This window comes from Stegodyphus dumicola, chromosome 10, assembly GCF_044657685.1.
Source record: "Stegodyphus dumicola isolate Sdum_Otavi_A_Nest chromosome 10, ASM4465768v1".
NCBI classification, from domain to species: Eukaryota; Metazoa; Arthropoda; class Arachnida; order Araneae; family Eresidae; genus Stegodyphus; species Stegodyphus dumicola.
Window position 1 is genome coordinate 157,614,117 of NC_140777.1, and position 25,934 is coordinate 157,640,050.

Here is a 25,934-nt window from a genome sequence, read left to right on the forward strand (position 1 = left end):
AGCAGACATATTTATCCATTTAAATGAATTGAATCTATCAATGCAAGGATTTGGTATAAATATAATAATATCTAGTGAAAAATTATCTTCATTTATCGCAAAATTAGAAATTTGGATACGTCGAGTAGAAAAGAGGGGAATTTTGAAAACTTTCCCTTGCTTGATTCTGTTATTGCGAAAAATGAAAAGAATACAATTATACCCAACATTGTAATACATTTGAGACGATTGAGCAAATCATTCAATGAATATTTTTCTACCGGAAATATTACCAAAACTCAGAGATGGATACTGGATCCATTTCTATTTGATTTAAATTTGATGGATGATAGAGATATGAAAAAAGATCAACTTATTGAAATGCGAGCAAAGTGGACATGTTCAAATGAAATTCGAATAATTAGAATTGCAACAATTCTGGTGTTCACAGTTACAACGTTATCCAGAGTTGGCGAACGGAGCGCTGCAGTTACTCTTACCCTTTGCTACCACCTACTTGTGCGAAATGCGATTTTCATCGCTTTTGTATGTAAAAACTAAAGCGAGAAGTCGCTTAAATGCAAGTGATGACTTACGCGTATGTCTCTCAAAAAAGGAACCTCACTTCGCCCGTATAATAATGAACAAACAACAACAGACTAGTCATTAATAAAAATAATATTGTTTTGTATTTATATAAAATGTACAACGTTTTTCAATGAACAATAAGTTCCGCAAAAAATGTTTTTTTCTAGACTAAAAAAATTAAAACACATTTTTCAATGGGGTGCGGAGATATATTTTCAGATTCAATGGGGTGCGACTCCCTAGAAAGGTTAAGAAACACTGCTTTAGAGATAACTGATTATTGGGAGTTCAACCTGGTTTCGATTCCAGGCGAACGGATGGTTTTCGAAAGCTGCATGCTTGGTTCATGGGTATCGTATGCTTTTGAATAATCTAACTACTGCTTTAAGTATGGAGCATCACAACAGTAACTATTCTGCTGTTAATAACTGTGCATGCAGGCAGCCTTCAATCTGGCAAGCAAGGGGGGAAAAAAGGACGTTAATAAACTGAGCACTAATGCAGAAAGTTTTTTTTTTTTTTAATGTATTCATGAAATGGCAGAAGCCTTTTGTAGTTCTGAGTAAATAATTCTTTTCTTAAAAAAATTAGTTTAATAAATTAATAAAATCAATATAAGAAAAGAATTTAGTGTAAGGAAAATGAGTCCCTCCCCCCTAAATATATACAGATGTGTATAATGATATAATAATTGAAACCTGGCCGACGCGGAATTTTTGTGATCACGTGGTGGTCAATCGAGGTCGTGAAGAATGGAATCCTCTATTGCAGTGGTTCTCAACCTTTTGCCGAACGCGTACCATTGTGACGTCGTGGATGCTTCAGTGGGAACAGAATCAACACTGATAGTGGTGATGCATCACTTTTTAATAACACAACATATCACAGATACACCATTAATACATTTAGAAAACTTTAGTAGATATCCGAGCTGGTGACACGATCAGAGACGTTAACGAAGATGGTACTCGTCATCACTCGACAAACAAAGTCTCCACACCTCAGCTCGCTGGCGGAGCTTCCCAAAACTCTTCTCTCACAGGCGTCTCAACAGAACTCTCATCTCTTTACGCATGCGTAATTCTCAGTTAAGTCGTTGTCATTCACAGTTCTTTAAATAAGGTGTTAAAATGAATTATAGTACTCGTAGTGTGAGGAGTTTGCTAACGACGTTCTCTCTAGTCAAGAGCATCATAGGTCTTTCTAGTAGAGTTCAGGAGCGTTCTTTACAGACTAACTCCTTCCGCCTCCAGATTTTGTTTTCCTCGGACACAGAGGAAACAAAACTTTGCAGGATAAAATAGAAGTTCAGGCAGGTGTTCGCTACAAACAAACACCTTCCGCCTCCAGTTTTTGTTTCTCCGGACACAGGAGAAGTAAACCTTCACAGTTCACAGTTTCTGGTTTCAATACAGATTGTTCAACATTTTACCAGTTAATTTTAAACCACACTGTTAAAAAGGTTCTCCACTCTCATAACCAGGCCATCATAAAAAGAACACAATAAAAATACACATATAATATATGAAAAACCAAAACAAAAATTTTTGGTCTTTAAGAATAAAGCTACAATTTACTATATAGTATGAATTTTTAAAAAAAATACAATATACATAATCAAATAACAAGACAACTTAAAGGAAATGATAACTAATCTATTTAACTGGCATGTACAGAGTTTCTACTTAAGCAGTCTATATTTAAGTTGTTACTTCCCTTTTTATGATGTATCGTAAAATTATAAGATTGCAAGGCTAAGGCCCAGCGTAATAATCGACTATTTCTACTTGCATTATTTTTTAGCCATACTAGGGGATTATGGTCAGTTTGAATTGAAAATTTAGTCTGCCCATCTATATACTTTTTCAGTTTTTTTATTCCATACAGAATTGCGGCACACTCTTTTTCAGTGGTGGAATACTTCCGCTCACTATCAGTAAATGTTTTACTGAGGTACAATATGGGATGTTCTTTTCCTTTATCATCTTTCTGGGCTAAAACAACACCATATCCTTTATTTGATGCGTCTGTCTGTAGTATAAATGGTTTAGAAAAATCGGGTGCATGTAGCACAGGCCTACTAGATAGCTTTTCTTTTAACGATTTGAATGATTCATTACATTCATCATTCCAAACAATTTTACCCTTTTTGTTATTCCCTTTTAACAAATCTGTCAAAGGTGCGGCTATAGCAGAAAACATGGGTATATATTGTCTGTAGTATCCAGCTAACCCTAAGAAAGTTCTAATCTCAGTTTTAGTTGTGGGAACAGGAAAATTTTGAACCGCTGCTATTTTTAGTTCTGCTGGAGAACGTTTTCCTCGACCTACTATGTGACCGAGATATTGCACTTCTTCTTGTGCAAACTTGCACTTAGAGGGTTTAATAGTTATATTGGCTTTTCTTATTCTTTCTAAAATTTCATGTAAATGTTGTAAATGTTCCTCCCACGTTTCAGAAAAAATAGCAATATCATCTAAATAAGGGGTAGCATATTTCTCACATCCGCACAATATTTCGCTCATCGTTTTACTAAAATAATGAGGAGCATTTTTAAGCCCAAATGGCATGCGCAAAGGCCTATATACGCCAAAATTTGTAGTAGATGCAGCAATTTTCTTCGCTCTAGGGGTCAGCGGAATTTGCCAATAACCTTTAGTTATGTCTATCAAGGTGATAAATTTGGCTGCTGCAACAGTTTCAACACGTTGCTCTATATTGGGGATCGGATAGAACTCAGTACGCGTTATTTCGTTTAACTTTCTGTAATCAATACACGGCCTAGGATCCCTACCTGGTGCTTCAACAAGGATCATGGCTGAAGTATACTCAGAGGGTCCTGGTTCAATAATCTTGTATTTTAACATTTTTTCAATCTCGACTTTAAGAATTTCGTTCTGTCGATTTGTCATTCTATAAGGCTTATGCTGTACGCGTTTGTCACTGATTAGTTCGATATCATGTTCGACTAAATTTGTTTTCCCTGGAATATTCGAAAATATAGCAGAAAACTTTACCAACAACTTTCCCAACTGCAGGATTTGTGCATCACTAAGTCTTTCTTTAAGATTATCTTTTGCTATTATTTCATTAAAATCAAACACATTGGGGTCGGTTAACATATAAGGAAAATCCTCCTCTAATTCCGAGGGTTCAACTATCTCCTCGTTGTCAAGGAGCACCATATTCAAAAGTTCAGGTCTCTTATGATAAGGTTTTAACATATTGATGTGATACACTTTATTCCCTTCCTGATTCCCTTCAAAACTAACCACATAGTTTGTTTCTGATAATCTTTTCTCTATTTTTCCCGGCCCTTTCCATTGAGGAGCGAGTTTATGTGGTTGATTCACTGATAATACTAATACAGAATCTCCTTGCTGGAATTCCCTTTTCACGGCATTTTTGTCATACCATTTCTTCCTTTTGTCTCTGACCTCTTCCATTTTCTCTTTAGCTAATTCTTTAACCTATTGATTAATTCGAAAACATATTCTATTACGGTATCTTCTTTTTCCTGAGGATCTAACCATTTCTCATACAATAATGCGACAGGTGTTCTGAGGTTGGTCCCGTACACTAACTCAGCTGGACTAAATCCTGTACTATCATGCGTTACTGTCCGCAGGGCAAAGAGAGCGGCAGGTAATTGTACTTCCCATTTTGGGGCAGCTTCAATACATAATACCTTTAAGACCCTTTCTATTGACCTATGGAACCGTTCTACAGGATTGCTCTGGGGGTGGTAAACCGAACTTCTGGAATTTTTTATACCAAACCTCTTCAAAAATTCAACCGTTAAGCGACTGATGAAAGATTTTCCTTGATCAGTTTGAACCTCCCTTGGAAAACCCATCCGACTAAATACCTGCAAGAGTGCACTTACAACAGATTTCGACGTTATATCCGGTACCGGGACGGCGTCAGGATATTTAGATGCTAAGCACATAACTGTAATAAGATATTTATTACCTTCAGTAGATGTAGGCATAGGCCCGCAAGCATCTACATTAACCTTACTAAAGACTTCCGATATCACAGGTACTATTACCAACGGTGCCTTCTTTTTATCACTTGATTTTCCTACACGTTGACCAGAGTCGTATGTTTTAACGAATTCCTCAATGTCTTTATAACAATTTGGCCAGAAAAAATGTCTTAGTAACCGGTCTTTTGTTTTCAGAACTCCTAAGTGACCTGAAGTTCCTTCATGACAAATTGCTTTAATTTGCTCTCTGAGGTTTTCTGGAACAACAATTAAATGTTCTTCTCCTCCTAACTTATTTACCTTCTTTTTTACTAAAACCCCATTTTTAATCCCATAACTTGTTTTACTTCCGCTTTTTACTAGTTCTAATAAAGGGGCAAGTTCTTTACTTTTTTGTTGTTCATCAATGAAAGTACTTGAGTCAATTTGAATTGCAGGACTTGTGGGGACACAAAGGTCGACAGGAGGCAATATCTCTCCATTTTCTGACCTCTCATGAGCATCGTCCTCCTCTTCCAATTCTAACTCATTCTGCTCAGAATTTTGATTCGTCTCACATAAATTTTCCGCTTCCTTTAATTGTCGTGCTTGAGATCGAGTAACGACCGCATTAACATTACCGACATACGACGAATAATTTTTCTCAGTTCCTCTGAGAAGAGCCGCTCTCTGGTTGCCTAATATATATCGCCCTTGGTCTAAGTGGTCTCCTATAACAGCTGCTTTGGTGGTTACTGTACCCAAATCGCATTCAATATCTACTTCAGCAACAGGTAAACAAGTCATATGATCATCCAACAAATGTCGAACCCACACATGTTCCCCCTTCATTCTATCTCTGTCTACATATTTCTGACAAATAATATCTACCGTTGCTCCTGTATCTCTTAGAATAGGTACTTCAAAACCATTTACTCTTCCATTTAACGTATAGGGATCTAACAGATTCTTCTCTGATCTCCCGCTTATCCGATACAAATCTGCCTTTTGGGTTTTAAAATTAGGGCACTGAGGACGTAAATGGTCAAAAGATCCACATTCATAGCACTGGAGTCTTTTTCTCCTATCAAAATTCGAGTCTGACTTTTTCCCAACATTGCGTGCATCATCATCTTTTTTAAATTGTGTACCTTGAGGGTTTTTTCTATTTTTGAAAACGTTACCAGTGGACTGAAAAACACCCATTTGTCTACCTGATATTATCGTTTTCATTTCACCCAATTTCGTTTTCCCAACCATCGTCTTTTTCGCATCTTCAAATTCCTCTATTTTACCCACCAACAGTTTTGGTGAAGTGATCGTAGCCCATTCATCTATAAAATGTTCCTTAAACTCATTAGGCGTGCTCCTTTTAATCTGATCTACCAACATTAAATCCTTGAGTTGTTCAAATGTTTCGATTTTTAATCCCTTAAGCCACCCATCTAAAAATGTCTTAATTTCGTGATAAAAATCGTACCACGTAGAATCCGGATTTTTCTGAGTCTTAACAAGAAGTTGCCGAAACTTCTCCGCACTTAATTTAAATCTTTTAAGTAGTAATTCTTTAATATGTTGGTAATCTCTAGCTTGTTCTTCAGGTTCCCTAGCAATTATATTATTTACCTCAACCGGAAGGACACCAATGAGATATGACACCCATTGAACCGTGGGCAATTTTAGAACTTTAGCTTGCCTCTCAAAAAGTTCTAAGAATAAACTGATATCATCAGTTTTTAAATTAAACTTGGGCATAAGTTTCTGAAAATTCTGATTAAATACGGTTTCACCTGCAGGTTTAGCAGATTCAGTGTTCTGTTTTGCTTTAAGGCATTCTAGTTCTAACTGTTGCTTTTCAATTTCTTTATTTTGTTGTAGTATCTGAAATTCCCTCTCCTTAGCTTCCTGTTCTAACTGTAATTCTTTCGCTCTTGTTTGCTTCTCTAAGTTTTCCTTTTCTATTCTATCAGTCATAACACTTTCTAACAAATTTTTAACAAATTCTTCCTCATAATTTTTACTATTCGTTATTAAATGTTTTAAATCTATTACTTTCATATCTTCTAAAGCTATTTCCCCAAGTTCTGAAGCGACAAGGAATAGATCCATTTTCTTAGCTTTCCCCAGAAATGCCATTTTCACAAAAGTAAATGTTCAAAACAAATAACTCAAATAGTTATTCACAAGTAATACACATAAAAATATATCAGAGATATAAAAAACACTTTCTTCTTACTTACAAAATTAGGCAAATAAAAATAAAAGGTTAATAAAAGCATTAATCACTGTGGATTTATTTCCCTTCAAACATAAAACGAATAAACAACCTTACTGAATACTTCTTATAAAAAAATAATAAATTCTTTTCATTTAGTACAGCCAGACAGAAAAAAAACCAGAGTGGCGCCAATAAATATAAACACCTTTAATTAACTATCGTTTCAGATACTTCCGTTAGCAACCACATGGCCAACGCAAATACTACGTAAATTCGATAGGCGCAGGTTTAAATCAGAACACTATTAGAACATTTCTTTACTGCACAAAGTTTTAATTTTTATACAATGAAATGATAAAAATTTAACATTCTACTTATCCGAAAAAACACATCATATTAAAATACAGCACTGGTGTGCTTTCATGAGAAAACCAAAGTAACAAGTTTTTAATATCTTCAACAACTTATTTCTTTCACAAGAATTTAACATAAATTTTCTTCTAATGACTTAGAAATGAAAATTGCAATATTGCACTGATGTGCTTTCACATATACACAAAATAAACAGTTCAGATTCTATCACACCAATTTATAACGAAATGTTAAACATAAATACACTGATGTGCTGTTTATTTACGGGAATGGATTTTCCCCATTATCATACTAAAGAAAAATATCTCGTTAGATATATAAATGCAACACTTTGATTGTTTTAAAAACTCTTATGCACTGACGTGCTATAAAATGCACTGATGTGCTACGTGTTAATGGGAAAATGTTTTCCCGAATATACCACAAAAGGAAAATATCTTGTTAGATATACTATAAACCAAACACAGTGAGTGTTTAAAACTCGTATGCACTGATGTGCTACTTCTGCTTTGGGAATTGATTTCCCGAATAAGTAATAAATAACTACGTTATACACTTCAGGCCTGGAAATGAATATTGTGGAGAACACATACCTGGTCTCTTGTCACACAAATCTCGGTTGGAACCTCCAATTTTTTTTATTTTCTTTTTGTCTGTGACGTCGTGGATGCTTCAGTGGGAACAGAATCAACACTGATAGTGGTGATGCATCACTTTTTAATAACACAACATATCACAGATACACCATTAATACATTTAGAAAACTTTAGTAGATATCCGAGCTGGTGACACGATCAGAGACGTTAACGAAGATGGTACTCGTCATCACTCGACAAACAAAGTCTCCACACCTCAGCTCGCTGGCGGAGCTTCCCAAAACTCTTCTCTCACAGGCGTCTCAACAGAACTCTCATCTCTTTACGCATGCGTAATTCTCAGTTAAGTCGTTGCCATTCACAGTTCTTTAAATAAGGTGTTAAAATGAATTATAGTACTCGTAGTGTGAGGAGTTTGCTAACGACGTTCTCTCTAGTCAAGAGCATCATAGGTCTTTCTAGTAGAGTTCAGGAGCGTTCTTTACACCATCTAACCTTTAGTACCACCACTACAAAGTACCACTACCACCACCACTCTTGAACAAAGCTCAGATCGCATAAAATGTACGAGTGTTAGAGAAAAAAAAAACTCAATCAGGATGTTTAGATTTTAATTTTTGAATTTAAATATTAAAAACACTTTGCTGCTTTGCGTACCACCCGATAGAGAACCCCTGCCTGAATCTTACTCCAGTAAATTAAAAAAAGTTACGAAAATCGCCTAATTAATATTTTTTTTATCCTTCTCTTTTTAAAAGGGTCGGAAAATTGTTGAAAAAGAATCTCTGGAAATTTCTAGACGGTATAAAACTTGTACATTTTAGATACAAAAGTTTAAATCTGATAGAGATATATGATTATAAAAAAAATCGAGCTGTTTATAAAAAAACCGCCAAAAATTCGTAAATTAAAAGATTCGAAATAAACTTCCTTTAAAAGTTTTTATATGTATTACTAACACAATTATCTATTACTTTTTATATCTATTACTAACACAACGCAACAGCAGTAGTACCTCGTCGGGTTCTGGAGATGGAGTATGTTGAAAACTTCCATTTAGAGTCCAAAAGCTTTCTTTTCATAATGAACCTTTTAAAATAAAGTTTTGTTGTAGACTGAAATATGAAGTTAATATCCTATTTGCATCGAGAGTTTTTTTTAAAGACGCTTAATAATGGAGCCTTTGAATCTTGGTGGATTGCATTTGGAACAAAGATTGACACTGATTTTTCATGCAAAATCAAACTGAAATATTTCACAGGCGTCTCCTTCCCTATTATCTTTTTTTACTGTATATGGAGTCTCCTTCCCTATTATCCTTTTTTACTGTATATGGAGTCTCCTTCCCTATTATCCTTTTTTACTGTATATGGAGTCTCCTTCCCTATTATCCTTTTTTACTTACTATTATCCTTTTTTACTGTGTACTATTATCCTTTTTTACTGTGTACTATTATCCTTTTTTACTGTGTATGGAGTCTCCTTCCCTATTATCCTTTTTTTTACTGTGTACTATTATCCTTTTTTACTGTGTACTTGGCGTGTATGACTTCCCCCATTTTTTAAGAGAATATTAGAAGCTTAGGTAACTTATTAATTGCATTTGGTATTAATTGCGATTATTAGACTCGCAGGAAGCTTTTTCCATTATTTTGCGATAGAGTATACGATCTGTACAGGATGTCCCCAAAAGATAGTTTGAACTAAATATTTCTTGACTGATAAGTGGCGCACCTAACGTTCCAGTTAAGCAAATCAAATACGGTTACATTAGACGCTGTTAAGTGTGATCACAATTTTCCATAGCTATTTTGATAACATTAAACGATGTGAAAAAATGCCTTCAAAATAATTTCTTATAATTATAACATATAATTAGGTACACTCGCAGCATTTTAATTGAGAAAATATAAAAGTTTGTTTAAGAACTCTTCCATAGTGTCTGTAATGCATTTCATTTATGAACGGTTCATAAACGTGTCGAAATTATTTGACCGTAGCTGTATCCATATTCCGAGTATTCGGTGGGCATGCCTCATTGGAAGAGAACTTGCCTATGTAAAATTTAAAATTAGGCAAAAAGCAACACTAGTTACCGCAGATATTAACAGAAAAGAAAAATTAATCCTACCGGAACTTGTTTGCTTCTGAAGAGGAGTGAGTTGTGTCAGATCTTCCCAAAGTTGACAGAATTATTGAAAATCTCCATCAATCTAAATTGTTTTTGAAGAGAGGCTAGTGAGTGACTAAAATCAAAACTAGGATGTTCGACGATTTAATCCCTCACTTGGCGACATTTCTCTGTAACTTGGCAATTTTTAGAATCATTTTTAACTTAATTTGACGACTTTTTAAAATTTATTTGACAAAAAATTATTCTGTAATAATTTTACCATATTAACCGAATCGTTGATCACAAGTGATATATTTTCCATATTTTTGTAAACAAATGGACTTCAGCTATTCGATAGCAATATCTGAATGATCACCAACGTCTACTATATATGACGTCTTAGATAATTACTACGTTTTAATAATTTATTGTAGTTATGCTCCGTGCCCACAAAAATTCTTACCCGGCTTTTATTTTCGCAACCTAGTTTGCAAATTAATTGGAAAAAAGCGATTTTTTTCACAAATTTTAAGTTGGTTTGCTAGTTGGCGCTAGTAGATCACTTAGAGCAGTTTTATTTACCTCATTGTCATCTAGATATCTGCTTTTGACTATTTAGAACTGGTTTAGACAATAAATTAGGAATTATTGCACTATTTTAAAGTTGTTTTGGTGAAAAGAGGTAGTTACTTTTGCTGCTTTTGACTATTTAGAACTGGTTTAGACAATAAATTAGGAATTATTGCACTATTTTAAAGTTGTTTTGGTGAAAAGAGGTAGTTACTTTTGCATACTTTTTAAGTACGTTTCGCATTCGTTTATTTTAGTGTACTAAAAATGGATATAATGCCCAGAAAGAGAGTAAGGAAGATCTCACTTAACAATCACACAATCCATAGCTGTAACAAATATTGTTTCTGCACTGGGCGTTGGAAAATCGAGCGTTTCTCAAATTCCCAGGTTACACAATGAAACTGGATCATTTTCTCCAGAAAGGAAGGGCAAATGTGTAAAGAAGAGAAAAAAAACTCCAAAATCCGAAAGATTTCCACTCCGGAATGGCATTGTTAATACAATAAAAACTAGCAATGACCTCAAAAGAGATCTATTCGATATATATCGTTATTGATATTCATTCTTCAAACGTGCAGCGTAGACTTCTCACTAGTAGTCGGAAGGCGAGAAAGCCTAATAAAACAACTGTGACAAGTCAAATGAAGTAAAAACGATTATTATGGGTCAACTAATACAAATCTTGGACTACAAATGACTGTTCATTTTCAGCGATGTTCATTTCCACAAAGTTCAATTTCAGCGATGAGACTGATTTGTTCATGGTTACATATCCAACATTGTTAGACGAAGCAAGGTTGAATCAACAAGACCTCAGCATATCCTCGAAACCGTAAAATAACCTCAGAAACCAATATTGTGGGGTTTTTCCACTGCAGAGTCTTTGGAAATCTCGTTCCTAAATTTTAAAACACAGGATTGTGCCAGTCTCGAAAACCTTTGCAGGGACATATCAGCATGACTTGGCTCCAAGCCACAATACGAAATCTATCAAAGAGTTCATATTAGAAAATTAAATATTATATTAGATTGGCCTGAAAATTTACTAGATTTAAATTCGAGCAAAAACTTGTAGCACATTCTGAAGGAAAATCTTAGCAAAATGGCTTGTATGACAAAAGAGCGCGTGATTAAGAATGCTATAAATGAACAAGACTTGTAGATTCAATGCCTAAGTGTATTACAGAAGTCATTTGTGCTAAAAGAGGACATATTTCCTATTAATGTTATTTTTATCACTATTTATGAAGTGATGTATGTACACAAATTTTAAAACAAATTGCCTTCCCAATTAATTTGCTCATTATAGTACTTCCAGTTACAAAATTGTTTTTAATGACGCAACTATTTATATTTTGGCATTTTTAAGTTTAACTGTTTCGTGAAAATTATGAAATCTTAACTTTTTATACGTTCCCTCAGCGTTTTTATTATGTTTAGGAAAATTTGTTTATTATAAAACGTTAGTTATGTCTTCTCAAGTTTGACCCCCCCCCCAATACGACAAATAATTATTGAGATATTTCAATTTCAATTTGACTTTATTGAGCAGCGAAATGTTGGCGTTAATACGAGATTACAAAATAAGTTTAAAAAAAAAGTTCCTGATGTTAATAGATTGTGACGAGCATTTGCAAGCAGATCGTCGTAAAAGTACTGATCAATATAATTTTTTGTTTTTTGAAGAGATCATTTTCGCGTTATTATATCTTTTGCAAATTTATTTTCGAGAATATAAGGTGTCTCAACAACATTTATATACGGTACCCAAAATTTTAATGAATCATTTGTCTTCGAACAACCTATCAGCCTAAGGTAATTCAGTCCTACTGCTAATGCTATGTGACTACTGCTAATCCTACCCCTAATGCTATGTGACGTTTTAACGGCCATGTAATGATTAGGATGAATGACGTAATTGAGTTAAATATATGACTCTTAGCAGCTTAAAGACTGAGAAGTAAGAATGTTTTCCTGCAACTTCCGATTTTGTACAAACTTAGTCCTAAAACTTTGTAGATACTCTGTGTATTCATTGTAAATGAAGCCTTTACGAGAATTCAATCAAACTGTTAAAACATGTATTAAAATAAGAAAGAAGATTTTTGTTGATCTTAATTCAAAGTTTCCCGAGATGATTTTTTTTTTTTTCGATTTAAAAAATAAATCTTCCTTATCCATCGGAATCGTTAATTTATAGGAGTAATCTGTTACAAAAACAAATTTATGAATTCAGATTTACTCCCTGTGTCAGAAAAAAGGTTAACAACGTAACTCAAGTAACTGGCTAACCTATTTTTTTCTCTTGTTTTTCATTAAGTGTTTTGTTTCATTTCAGAAACGGACGGCAGAAGACATGGCCGCTCTTAATCCTTCGAATCTTTGCAAACAGACTCTTCTCAAGTACATGAGTCTACCACAGCCTGAACATAAAATTCAATGCACTTATGTTTGGATTGATGGAACTGGCGAGAACGTTCGATCCAAAACGAAAACGTTAGATTTTGTTCCAAAAGATCCATCAGGTGAGGATTCACTTTTTAAAATAAGTGTGCTGATTTTATAAGAATGTGCCATTCTTTTATTTATTTATTTATTTATTTTATGGTTCCTATTTTGAAAAAAAAAAAAAAAAAAAAAAAAAAAAATAGCTGAAAGAGGCTAAGCTGTTAATTTCTGTTCGAAACTGAACTGAAAATGCTTATATCTTTTTAATTTCTGTTCGAAACTGAACTGATAATGCTTATATCTTTTACTTGAAGTTATTGTTTAGTGGTGCTTATCATACATTCATTGAATGCGGGGTGTTATTTTAAGCACATCACGAAAGAAGTAAAACGTATTCTAAAATTATTCTATACGGTTTCCTGTATTGCAGTTGATGATCCCGATTTTTTCTGTGTCTGATTTTGTAAAAAGGAAGAAAAAAGTTATTGTATAGATGTTTTGTAAATCTATTAATATTAATCTTTAATCCCATTCTTGATAAGGTAATTAATGCTGTGTTCTCTCATACGTATGATTTATATAGCATAGAACATTCATTCCATAATGGTAACTTCGATCAGAATTTTCATTTTTATTTATTATCATTCAGTAGTCTTACGAGACCGCATTGTTAAGAATGAACTTTGAAAAAAGCGGATTTAAAACCCAACGTTAGCAGGGTTTGTTATTTGATATACAAGTTACTGTATCTTTTATTAAACTGAATATTAGCTATCAATAAAGTTTTTTCAGAAATTTTAAAACGCTGATTCTCAACGGGGTCGGTATTGTTTCTTTGGAGATCAATTAAATTTTAAAGGGGGGTCAGTTATAATCAAGGGGTCGACTGGGGGTTAATAGCCGAATATGCACTGACTGTTGATCGGCATATCAATATCCCATTGATTAATTATTTAAAAATATGACTATAATAATAAATATGAGTATTTATTGATATTAAGCTATATCATATAGTAGGGAAGAAATCATAAAATAAATGTAACAAAACAATACACTAAAATGAAGATGCAAGAGGAGTTAGTTGAATTGAAGGAAGATGTTCTTGAGACACATTGGGTACGCTAAGTTTTGGAATTTATAAGTCATACGAGAGAAATATCCTAAAGTTGTTACCCAAACCAACATGTCTGACGTTTACCTAGTGGAAGCAGGCTTTAGTCAAGTCAATAAGTTACTACAAAAAAGAAGCAGGATGAAATTTTTTAAAAAGGCGATTTAAGAATTATGTGAAACAATTTTATGTCAAATATTTATTTTAAGTTGTATCAGTACATCAAACACAACCGTAACATTAATTAAAATCCGAGTTTTGTGCAAAACAGAATCTGTGATTTTTCTCTGAAGATTTGTTTAAATTTGTGAAATTAAAAATGATCATAAAAACAGTAAACACCAGTCTAATAAACCATTTATTTCTAAAACTTTTGTTCCTATTCTTAATTTACTTGTTATCCTTAAATGCAGTTATTTGTATTACGATTATGTTGTTATGCTGAATATTATAGAGAACTGTAAGGAGATCAGTGAAGAAAATTCTTCTAGAAGAAAAAGATTGTGAATCAGTTTTAAAGCATTGGATTTCCGAGTTTTACGACAATGGCTTGTCTCTTGCAAAGAAGAGAATATTAAGAACAGAATCCTATACTAACGACAGTTCTTTATAGCTATATTCCGCATTTGTTGTAAAATTTCAAAGTTTACTGGTTGCGTAATATTGCTCAAGTTCTGGCAAATAACAGCGTTTTGAGTTTTGTAGTTTAAAATTTAACCGTTCTTAAAATGTTCGTTGATGCGCGTAATGACGATCGCTCATTACAGCAACCGTTCTACTGCGACGACCAGTGCAGGAAGTCTGCAGCTGATGAGAATGTGTATTAAATTTACATTCAGCCTTACCAGTGGCCAAGTGGTAAAGACCGATCCCAGGAGAACAAGCTGGCTGCGTGGTTGTTTTTCTCATGTATTACATGAATTCGAACCAGTTTCCTTATTAAAGATGGCCCACCTACGGTCGAGCGGTAACATTGTTCAACATTGGTAGTTCCAACCTGTGTTTGACTCCAGGCGAACGGGCTACCTGCGTGGGTGTTTTCGTAGTTTTCCCCATGTGTAGCGTGTATGTGAGCCAGTTTACCTAAGAAAGTTCTCCATGAAGGGCATCTTTTCCTTTAAGCAGATAGCCCTAGTGTTCTTTACCATAATCAACTAAACCAACTACCTAAGCCCTCATAAAGTCCTCCACGAAAGCATCCCTCCTCATAGGCAGATGTCCTTCCTGGCTTTGCCGTATTCAAATAACTTAAATCTGTATCCATCACAACGACCGGTCTCACTTTTATTTTGGGATTCGAAGATTTCTTTATAATTAGCAACAGCCATGTTTTCTTATTTCATTGTTTCTAGATGTTGTTCCGTAGTATCTGGAATTTCTGGTTATGTTACGCAAAATGCAAATATTTAAGAAACATTTTGAATTTTAATTTTTCATTGTAGAGCTCCCTGTCTGGGATTATGACGGTTCCAGCACGTACCAAGCCGAAGGTTCCAACTCAGATGTTTACTTGCATCCGGTAGCATTATATAAAGATCCTTTCAGAGGAGGCAATAATAAACTTGTCTTATGCGAGACGTACAGATTTAACAAGAAACCGACAGGTAAGGAAAATTTATTCATTTAGAATTACAATGTTGATTTAAGTGCATAATTCTGTATCTTAAGTTTTCACCATTTTAACACCAGTTGCCATACTGTAGATGGTGACGAAGATGTTAAATTTTTAATACATTCCTAAGCCTGTGTTAAAATTAGTGGAAAACGAATCCTAAATTTTTTTAAATCCACATCCTAGGATTCTGGTTGAAGGCAATAAAAGGTATTCGAATTTTTCAAATCTCTTAATTTTTGGAATGCCTTATATAAGAATATTACATAGTATATAAGTAAGGAACCTTATGTGAAATACCGTTTAAAATTCTGCGCCTGCATGAGAATCTTTGTTCAGAATCTGAGCTACTTGCATTCATGACGTCAGTCTGTATGCTTCGTAGTGGGAAGTTAAAATGTTTAAGAAAATAGATCGCCCCCCCCCCACAATGAAATATATCAGTTATCCGATTTTTAAGAGCATGAAACATGAACACTACGGATATTCATCGTCTGATGTGTGAAATGCAGTGGATGACAAAGAAAGGTGCGAAAATGGTTGAGATTGTTTTTGGAACGTAGGGAAAACATCCGTTAAATCAGGGTTCATAGCCACATTTTAGTTAAAAAAATAAGCACCTATAAGCACTTTTCAAGCACATTTTAAGAAAAAAAAAATAAGCACCTGTCTAATTACATTATACATAACTCCATAACCTTAAAAAAAATTAGACTTGCAATTTAAAATATGAGCAATGCAATATTTATTAAGAGAATAAGCATTACCTCAACCATGGAAAACAACTTTCTTTTTAAATTTTAAATGACAGTTCAATTTAAAGAATTAGTTTACAATGAGAGAAAAATGAACTATGCAGAACTAAACTATATTACAAGATTTAATGATGAAATTTCAGTTCAAAATATAGAAAATAAATAATAATAAGTCATATTAATTGTATTCGCTTGGAACCTAATAATAAATACAATTTATTTTTCCACTCATATTAATATTTAAATAATTTAAATCAAAATTCTGAACATTTTCTAAATTTTCATTGCATTACAGTTTTCCCTTAACCTATATTCCAAGCAAAGTAATTTAAGTAAAAAAGAGGAACATTTCTGAAATCAGGAGAAGGGAAATTGCTTCATGCAGTCATCCTTAAACAGTAAAAGCTTAACTAACCCGCATACTCGGAAATTGCCGAGTATTCCGTATAGTCGAGCGTAACTGGAAAAAGAGGACGGGGTGGATTGTAGCCGTTCCTTAGATTTCTCGGCTAAATAAATGATTTTGACATTTCGATATGTGCATCATATAAATATAGACCAACGGAACTGAGAAATATTCTGCTTAGAAAGCACAGTAAAACTCTTTTACGTGTTCATAAGTAAATCTCAGACTGAACATCAAAATTAATTATCTCTGCAAAATATCGCATACATTATATTGCGCAATACGTGCGGCGTAATTCTTCCATATGTGATATTACGCAATCGAAATCAACAGCTGTCGGTATTCGGAGAATAAAGAACTAAATGAAGGAAAAGAAAGAGACTTACTAATCTGGGGTGTTTTTGATTCTAATTTTGAACAGACTGCGTTAAATTTCTGGAATAAAATCATTCTTCGCTTGGGTTGGGTAGACCGCAAAACGTTTTAGTCATATTCAATCCAGATTGGACAGTGACAAAAAAAAAAAAAAAAAAAAAAAAAAAAAAAAAAAGTCCGCTGCTTCAATATTAGAGATTTTGCGGAGAAAGGAGAGAAACTCCCAACCTCCGTACTGTATAATGTATTGGGGGAAAAATTATTCTGACTGTTCGATTGCTTTCCTTTTATTTAAGCCATTCCGAATATTATTCCTTATAAAGCTAATCTGTGTAAAAATAAACCCATTTTTGGAAGTTTATCTACACTTCAGCAGCTACTGCAACTATATTATAAATATTCATGCATATGCTCATAATATAAGCATAACGATCATAATAAACACGAATATGAACTGACCACGCGGAACTAGAATGCAAATTATTAAGATCTTGATAGAAATTCAGACGTGTGTAGTATTTGGGTGGGCGGAAAAGAATACCGAATGTACCGGAATTTTCTACGGTTTTCGCAATTCTTTGAACAAAGAACGACGTGCAACTGTCTATACTCTCGCGCGCACCATAGGTTACGTTAATGCAGAGAAAGGGGGAAAAGCTATTTCCGGGAGTATGATTCACCATCTGACGTTCCATATAAGGAAGAAAAGTTGTTTATTTAGTTTCGTCTTTGGTACGGGAGGAAAAATGCCGTTCATTAAAAAAAAGCACTAAAAGCAAAAAATAAGCACTAAAAACAAAAAAGTAAGGTCTTTAAAGAAAAAGTAAGCACCTATAGGGCCTTTATATTTTATTTTCAAATATAAGGACATATAAGCACTTGTAAGGACGGCTACGAACCCTGTCTATAGTTACAGATGGCAAACCAAAGTGCTAATCATTTACAGGGTTCGTAGCCGTCCTTACAAGTGCTTATATGTCCTTATATTTGAAAATAAAATATAAAGGCCCTATAGGTGCTTACTTTCTTTTAAAGCCCTTACTTTTTTGCTTTTAGTGCTTTTTTAATGAACACGCATTTTTTCCCCCCGTACCAAAGCCGAAACTAAATAAACAACTTTTCTTTCTTATATGGAACGTCAGATGGTGAATCATACTCCCGGAAATAGCTTTTCCCCCTTTCTCTGCATTAACGTAGCCTATGGTGCGCGCGAGAGTATAGACAGTTGCACGTCGTTCTTTTGTTCAAAGAATTGCGAAAACCGTAGAAAATTCCGGTACATTCGGTATTTTTTCCGCCCACCCAAATACTACACACGTCTGAATTTCTATCAAGATCTTAATAATTTGCATTCTAGTTCCGCGTGGTCAGTTCATATTCGTGTTTATTATGATCGTTATGCTTATATTATGAGCATATGTATGAATATTTATAATAATATAGTTGCAGTAGCTGCTGAAGTGTAGATAAACTTCCAAAAATGGGTATATTTTTACACAGATTAGCTTTCTAAGGAATAATATTCGGAATGGCTTAAATAAAAGGAAAGTAATCGAACAGTCAGAATAATTTCCCCCCCCCCCCAATACATTATACAGTACGGAGGTTGAGAGGTTCTCCCCTTTCTCCGCAAAATCTCTAATATTGAAGCAGCGGACTTTTTTTTTTTTTTTTTTTTTTTTGTCACTGTCCAATCTGGATTGAATATGACTAAAACGTTTTGCGGTCTACCCAACCCAAGCGAAGAATGATTTTATTCCAGAAATTTAACGCAGTCTGTTCAAAATTAGAATCAAAAACACCCCAGATTAGTAAGTCTCTTTCTTTTCCTTCATTTAGTTCTTTATTCTCCGAATACCGACAGCTGTTGATTTCGATTGCGTAATATCACATATGGAAGAATTACGCCGCACGTATTGCGCAATATAATGTATGCGATATTTTGCAGAGATAATTAATTTTGATGTTCAGTCTGAGATTTACTTATGAACACGTAAAAGAGTTTTACTGTGCTTTCTAAGCAGAATATTTCTCAGTTCCGTTGGTCTATATTTATATGATGCACATATCGAAATGTCAAAATCATTTATTTAGCCGAGAAATCTAAAGAACGGCTACAATCCACCCCCTCCTCTTTTTCCAGTTACGCTCGACTATATGGAATATTCGGCAAATTCCGAGTATGCGGGTTAGTTAAGCTTTTACTGTTTAAGGATGACTGCATGAAGCAATTTCCCTTCTCCTGATTTCAGAAATGTTCCTCTTTTTTACTTAAATTACTTTGTTTGGAATATGTTAAGGGAAAACTGTAATGCAATGAAAATTTAGAAAATGTTCAGAATTTTGATTTAAATTATTTAAATATTAATATGAGTGGAAAAATTAATTGTATTTATTATTAGGTTCCAAGCGAATACAATTAATATGACTTATTATTATTTATTTTCTATATTTTGAACTGAAATTTCATCATTAAATCTTGTAATATAGTTTAGTTCTGCATAGTTCATTTTTTTCTCATTGTAAACTAATTCTGTAAATTGAACTGTCATTTAAAATTTAAAAAGAAAGTTGTTTTCCATGATTGAGGTAATGCTTATTCTCTTAATAAATATTGCATTGCTCATATTTTAAATTCCAAGTCTAATTTTTCTTTTAAGGTTATGCAGTTGTGTATAATGTAATTAGAGAGGTGCTTATTTTTTTTTCTTAAAATGTGCTTGAAAAGTGCTTATAGGTGCTTATTTTTTTAACTAAAATGTGGCTATGAACCCTGATAGATGTTATCATAAGTGGCACAGTTCTGTGATGTAATTCCAAAAAACTCATTGTTATCTACGATAGATGTTTGAACTAGCATGGAAATTATGTAGGAAAATAAAGAATTATAAGTAAATTCAGAAAATAAATTTTTTGGAAAGATTTTTACCGCGTTTTCTTTGTATTGAAAAACGGACCATACTTAAAAAAATAAACCTGCTAGTAAACAGGGAAAAATAATCAAAGCTTTCAGATTTTGTACTGCGCCCAAAGAAGCATTTTTTAACGTTTTGTACGTTACCTTTATTTATCAGGTATCATTTTCTTTGCACTTAAACCATAAAATTCAATTTAACAGCAATATCACAAAATAATTTTAAAAGAGCATAAAATTTCGGATACGCAGATTCGCACCCTGGAAATAATTTTTAGTGACTATTGTTTTCGTTTTGCAGTTTTGCGTTTGTTCATTATAAATGTCCGTTTCACTTTTCAAAATGTTGCCACCAAATGTTAGTCTTGCATTATAATAGTTGAAGAAATTAAGTAATGAAAAATCTGCATAAATGTATATATATTTCTCGCATTGGGGTACAACAACCGTATATAGAGCCATCGAATTTTGAATGACGTAATCCTCCTACGAATACGGGCAGGTGGAAGCCCAAGTTTGAAATTTGGAAATTGTGTCATTATCGATTTCATATTTTGTAAAACTTTAACGAATTTTTGATTAACAAGCTCAAGGGTTTCAAAGCGAGCCATGGCAACGTTGTACAGAAAAAACATGTTTATGTTCAGCGCGCGAGTCTTTGTACGGGAAATTCTGAAGATATGTTTGTTCATTTTGAAACTATTTTACGATATTAGTGTTGAACTGAATTTTATGGTTTAACGTGCGAAGAACGTTATATTTAATAAATAAATGTAACACACAAAATGTTAAAAAAAAAAAAAACGCTCTTTGGACGTAATTTAAAATCTGAAACCTTTTTTTTTTTTTCCTGTTCAGTGTTGCCAATGCTGGCTTTGAAATTGTTGAGTAGAAACTCATAAATACTTTACAAAATGTGAAATGCATAATAAAAATATTTAAAAGAGCATATCTTCAGAATTTCCGATATAATCTCGCGCGCTGGAGATGAAAATGTTCCCTTCCCCATACAGTGTTGCCATTGCTCGCTTTGAAATCTTTGAGTTTCTTAATCAAAAACTCGTAAATGCATTGCAAAATATGAAAGAGATAATAAAACAGATTCCAAATTTCGGGCTTCCAGATTCCCATATTCGGGTGGAGATGTACGTTATTCAGAAATTTGATGTCTCTAGGTACCGTTGTTTTTATCACAGTGCGAAAAACATACATACTTTTATGCAAGGTTCTTCTTTATTTAATTTCTTTAAATATAATACAAGGCTGTGATGTTTGGGTGGTAAAAACAATTCAAAAAAAGTGATTTGCCGCCTATAGTTAATTAACTCAAAATGCCAAAACGAAATTAATAGCGCTTCTGGGCAAGTTGGCCCTTTGGGCTAACAACAGTTTTTAGTTTTGAAAATACGTCTATATTTTTCGTGAAGTTGTAAGTAAAATTTAATAAACGAAATATGTTATTAAAACTCTTAGAAATTTGGCGATCATTTTCTTAGTGTCATTTGAGGGAAAAAGGCGTTTGAGTGAAAGTTCCGACAGTTGATACTTTCCAAGAATTCCTTTACTTCAAAAGGAGCACAGAAGGAAGGAGTATTTCAAGAATTAAACATACATAATAAACATAAGATACTCAATGCTCACAAAAAAAAAAAAAAAAAAAAAAAAAAAAAATTAATTAATTAATTGAGGTCAGCATTATTAATCGTTTTTGAGTTATAAAGCATTTCCCGAGTTTTTAAGTTACGATGCGAAAGATTCGAATGAAGAAGAAAGTATGAAGATTCGAATTTTCTAACCTTCAATCTTTCAAGAATTCGAATGCCCCAGTTTAAATCATTTGATATTCTGTGTATCCGACATTTTTATCGTGTACATGCCGCTAACACGATATTGTGTAGCGATAGGAAAATTTATATGCAATACTTTCATGTATTTTATACCTGCCTATGCATTGAACATTGCCCCCGGCCCCTAATATTTTGAATGCTTTCTTGGTGTTTTGGACCAAATTATGCGTGTAATGTGACTTTGTTTGTCGTTCTATAGTAGTCTTCGTTAGAGGAGAAAGGATAAAAGCAACTTAAATTTTTACGAGAAAAAAATGACGAAAGTATTGTTTAATCTGATAAAACGAGCAGTTACAAAGCCACATTTTAAACATTTTTATTCTATAAAGAAAAGAAAGAGCATGCTTATTTGGAAAGTATCAAAGCTTTGAATAAAAAGCTTTGTGATCGTTCGTTACGTGGGCGAGATATCTTTTTTGGTGTTGGTATATTATTAGGGCAAGTAATTTAATTACTCAAGGGAAAACATTTCTTTCATCATTTTAATGGTTTTAAGGCGTAGACTCATTTACATAGAAACATTTCTTCTATGCTGTTGGCTAATTAATACTTAAATATTTCAGATGTGAGTACTTATAATCTTCAAATCCTCAGTCAAAACTACTCAACAAAATAACACTTCACCAAACTGCTACTTAAGTTTGAGTGTGAGGGCTTCGTTACTTCCCCCCTCCCTATCTGCGAGGAGGAATTTAAGTTTCGAAAGATTTTTGAGTGGGATGAGAGAGATGAGCGAGTTGTTATATAAGTTATGTGGCAGAGTACGAAGTATTTTAACTGCCTTCCATATTTCATGCTATGACGTAATTGCTGAAAATACAAAAACATCAAAGTTATGAGAGTTCGCTGCTGATTTTGCAAAACGAGATAGATGTTTGATATGAAATGTTTGCTCTGGAGAGAGCATTTTAATAATATTTCCATGCTTTGTGTTGGCAGCTGCAGTAAAAAAGAAAATATCAAAGTAAGAATGCAGCATATATATCTATATCTATTATATATGCTGCATATAAGCAGTTACATGCAGCATATATAGTAATGTAACAATGTAGCAGTTAAAAACCTGTTTGTTCAGAAACGGTAAATTTTTTCCTAGTGTCAAAAATCACATTAATTTTAAAATAAACCCTTGGATTATATAACCTTCTTTTTTAATGCAATGTATTCTGAGGTACAGAATTACCGTCTTACGGCGTGCGTAGCATATATTATTCGCGAGAAAAAAAAAGGTTCAGTGTGGTTGGTATGGAGCCTGTTGTGTATTTTTCTCATAATGGGAATTACTACTGCTTTTCTGGAATCGGAGATAAATTATGATTATGACTGTGTGGTGAAACTGAAACTCGTAATTTGTTTCCGTAAAAATTAACCCGATAAATTTTTATTAACGCATCCATGAATGTTGGCCTTGACCCAAAATTTGGAGGATGTAGGAGCTATTGAGGCTGTTTCTCTGCCGGTAAGCCAGCGTCGCCATGGTAACCATGCAGCTCGGAATTGTTGACATGGATGGATGCTTATACCAATGCGTTGTCCAAGAACTGATTCTTCTGAAAGTAGTTATTTATTCAAAAATGCTGTAGTAATAATCAAATTTATTCCTCATCTCTCTGAAACGGGGAACTTTGTAATTTTACTCTTGACGCGTTTCGATGATTTTTAATTGAAGTCTGAGAAAGCTACTCAAATTTTAATATAATAATAAGCTAAAATAAGAATTAAAATCATGATTTTCACTTTCATATCGCAGATGGTTATTAAATCCAAAAATCCGTCTTTTACGGTCTGTTTTACTGAAAATATTTCAAAGCATATTATGACAAGAAATATCGCTGAAGATTTAGTTCATTATTCATCTGTAGGATAAATTCCTGGCTCTAGAAGGTTGGTTATTTAAGGGAGGGGGAAATTAGGTCACAATTAAATATCAACGTTACAGTAAGTGTCTAGCAACTTACATGAAATAAAATATAATTCGTAAATATTACGATAATTCGCATGGGAATTAAAAGATGTTTCCCGTTTTCTAAATCCTAGACCCTTGCGATTTATGTTGATTTACCTGTTTTTTCCTCGATGACTGCAGTTTTATTTATATCTTGCATCCTATAAATAAAAAAACATAATTGTTGAAAACCTCAATGTTTAATAGCATAACATTAGTCTTCGTACGTAACAATTTGCGGATAGCTGTTGCTCATCTGCGAATTGTTACGTGCATAAGGGTTCGTAATAATGAATAAAATGCTCATAGAACCGATGTTAGCTTGATGGAGTTTATTTTAAAAACTGTTATGGAACTCCTCGCTCAAAAGTACTCGTACAGCTCTTCGCAGTATGACAGAACACAATCAGTAATTACAGTGTCAAACTACTAACAACGTTAAAAATAACACAAAGCAAAGCACAAGTAAGCGAAGCTCGCACGGTGCTGTCTCGTTACTTTAAAATCTACTGCAAACTGATATCTCCAGTCTTATTTAGTTTTCTCCCGTCCGCCGAGAAATGTCCAGTACCTTCGATTTCCCGAAATTTCCGGAAGGCACACGCAGTTACCGTTACATAGGGCCGAATAAAGTTGTAAAGGGATCAGACCAGTTACACATTGATCTGACCAAAATGTCGCCAACCTTTTCGCGAAATTTAGCGACAAAACCAATCGTCAGTTTGGCGCTATGTTCCCGTTTGGCAAGATAGCCATTTATTTACTTCAATGTTAATGGCGATACTTCGCATTCTGAGGCCTTTTATGTGACATTGCACGATAGGTACTGCAATTTACATATAATGTCACTAAAATTATTTACATACATACAAAATTCATAACAGTATCGTAGGTAATATTTTTTAAACGCTGCACGAACTGTCTCAGTTTCTTAATGTACCTACATTTCCGCATGTTTTTAGAAGATCCAAGAATGCATTGCAGATATGTTGAAGTCATGGCATCTTGCAAGCCTAGCCAGTGGAGCCGGAGGTACTGCTTGCGCAGGTCTTATAATCGACTTCGTACATCAAGTTATGACTAGATAAAAGTCTCTCTGTGGCTTACATATTCATGTTCTTCATGCACCAGATTAAATACTGTGTAAAGAGATTTTTCACTACTGTGTAGCAGAATGTATCTTCCTTTCGAAAGAGAAGAAATTGTTTCAAAATACGAACTCACTGTACTGGTGTTGCGTTTCAGTACATGCTTCTTTCTGATAGGATGGAATCATGGTAATTTTTTTTCATTCTGTAATAGTGTAATGTGGGAAATGTATTATTAAAGAGGGGAAGCAGCTTCAGGTACACAACTGCGGAAGTACTGTTCGTTTCAACACTCTTTAATGTTATAATACAATATACAACAACTATAGAAAATTGGAATTAAATTTTCGATTGAAATGTGATCGAACTATATGTAGCAGTTACTTTTCATAACTATTTTAGCTCTTTTAATTCCTTGTGGAGCAAGCATTTAGGTTTTTGGCAAAGACTGTATGACGGTATCAAGCCTTCAAAATCCGGCCGCTGTCAAACCTTATAAACCAGATTTGAAACCTTTGAATTTGACTAATTTTTATTCCCCAAATTTAATTTCTGCCTGAAGGCCAAAGTTTTAACTTCATTTTGGAAGTCGAAGAAGCTGTGACGAGGTACCTAAGCAGAATCCCAACAGATTTTCTGAGGGGCAGCCAGCAGTTATGCAGCCGTGCCGTTAAGTATATGAACTTTACTAGGCACGACTTTACATTTGTTCATTGTTGTGAGTTATTAGCAAAGGATCAAACAACGAAGCTAGGAAAATTATGCTACACTTTTCTCACATTGTTCTAAATTCGTAACTGAATGAAAAGAATAAATCATATGGATCATATGTGAAAAAGGTAAGTCTTGCGCAGGTAATTGGCTCAATTTAAAGTGATTTTCAGTTTTAAAGACATTCCCTTGGAATTAGGGTAATATTAAATTGAATTTTTTCTAATGCAGTACTTTGTAAATTGTGTTCAGTCAATCTCCAGCGTTTCGTCATACCCAAATTTAATCTATTGTGTCGATGCCGTAGAAAAATGG

General features: G+C 33.8%; 1 protein-coding gene across 2 annotated transcripts in view; it reads left to right on the top strand.

The window, feature by feature from the left end:
• Positions 1–25,934, top strand: part of LOC118188552 (glutamine synthetase 2, cytoplasmic-like) — a 140,742-nt gene that overhangs the window by 83,993 nt on the left and 30,815 nt on the right. For both annotated transcript variants that reach the window (XM_085825740.1, XM_085825739.1), the window contains exons 2-3: positions 12,746–12,932; positions 15,409–15,570. In XM_085825740.1, the coding sequence (XP_085681866.1) occupies positions 12,764–12,932; positions 15,409–15,570 (331 nt within the window). In that variant the 5' untranslated portion in view covers positions 12,746–12,763. The remainder of the gene's footprint in view (positions 1–12,745; positions 12,933–15,408; positions 15,571–25,934) is intronic.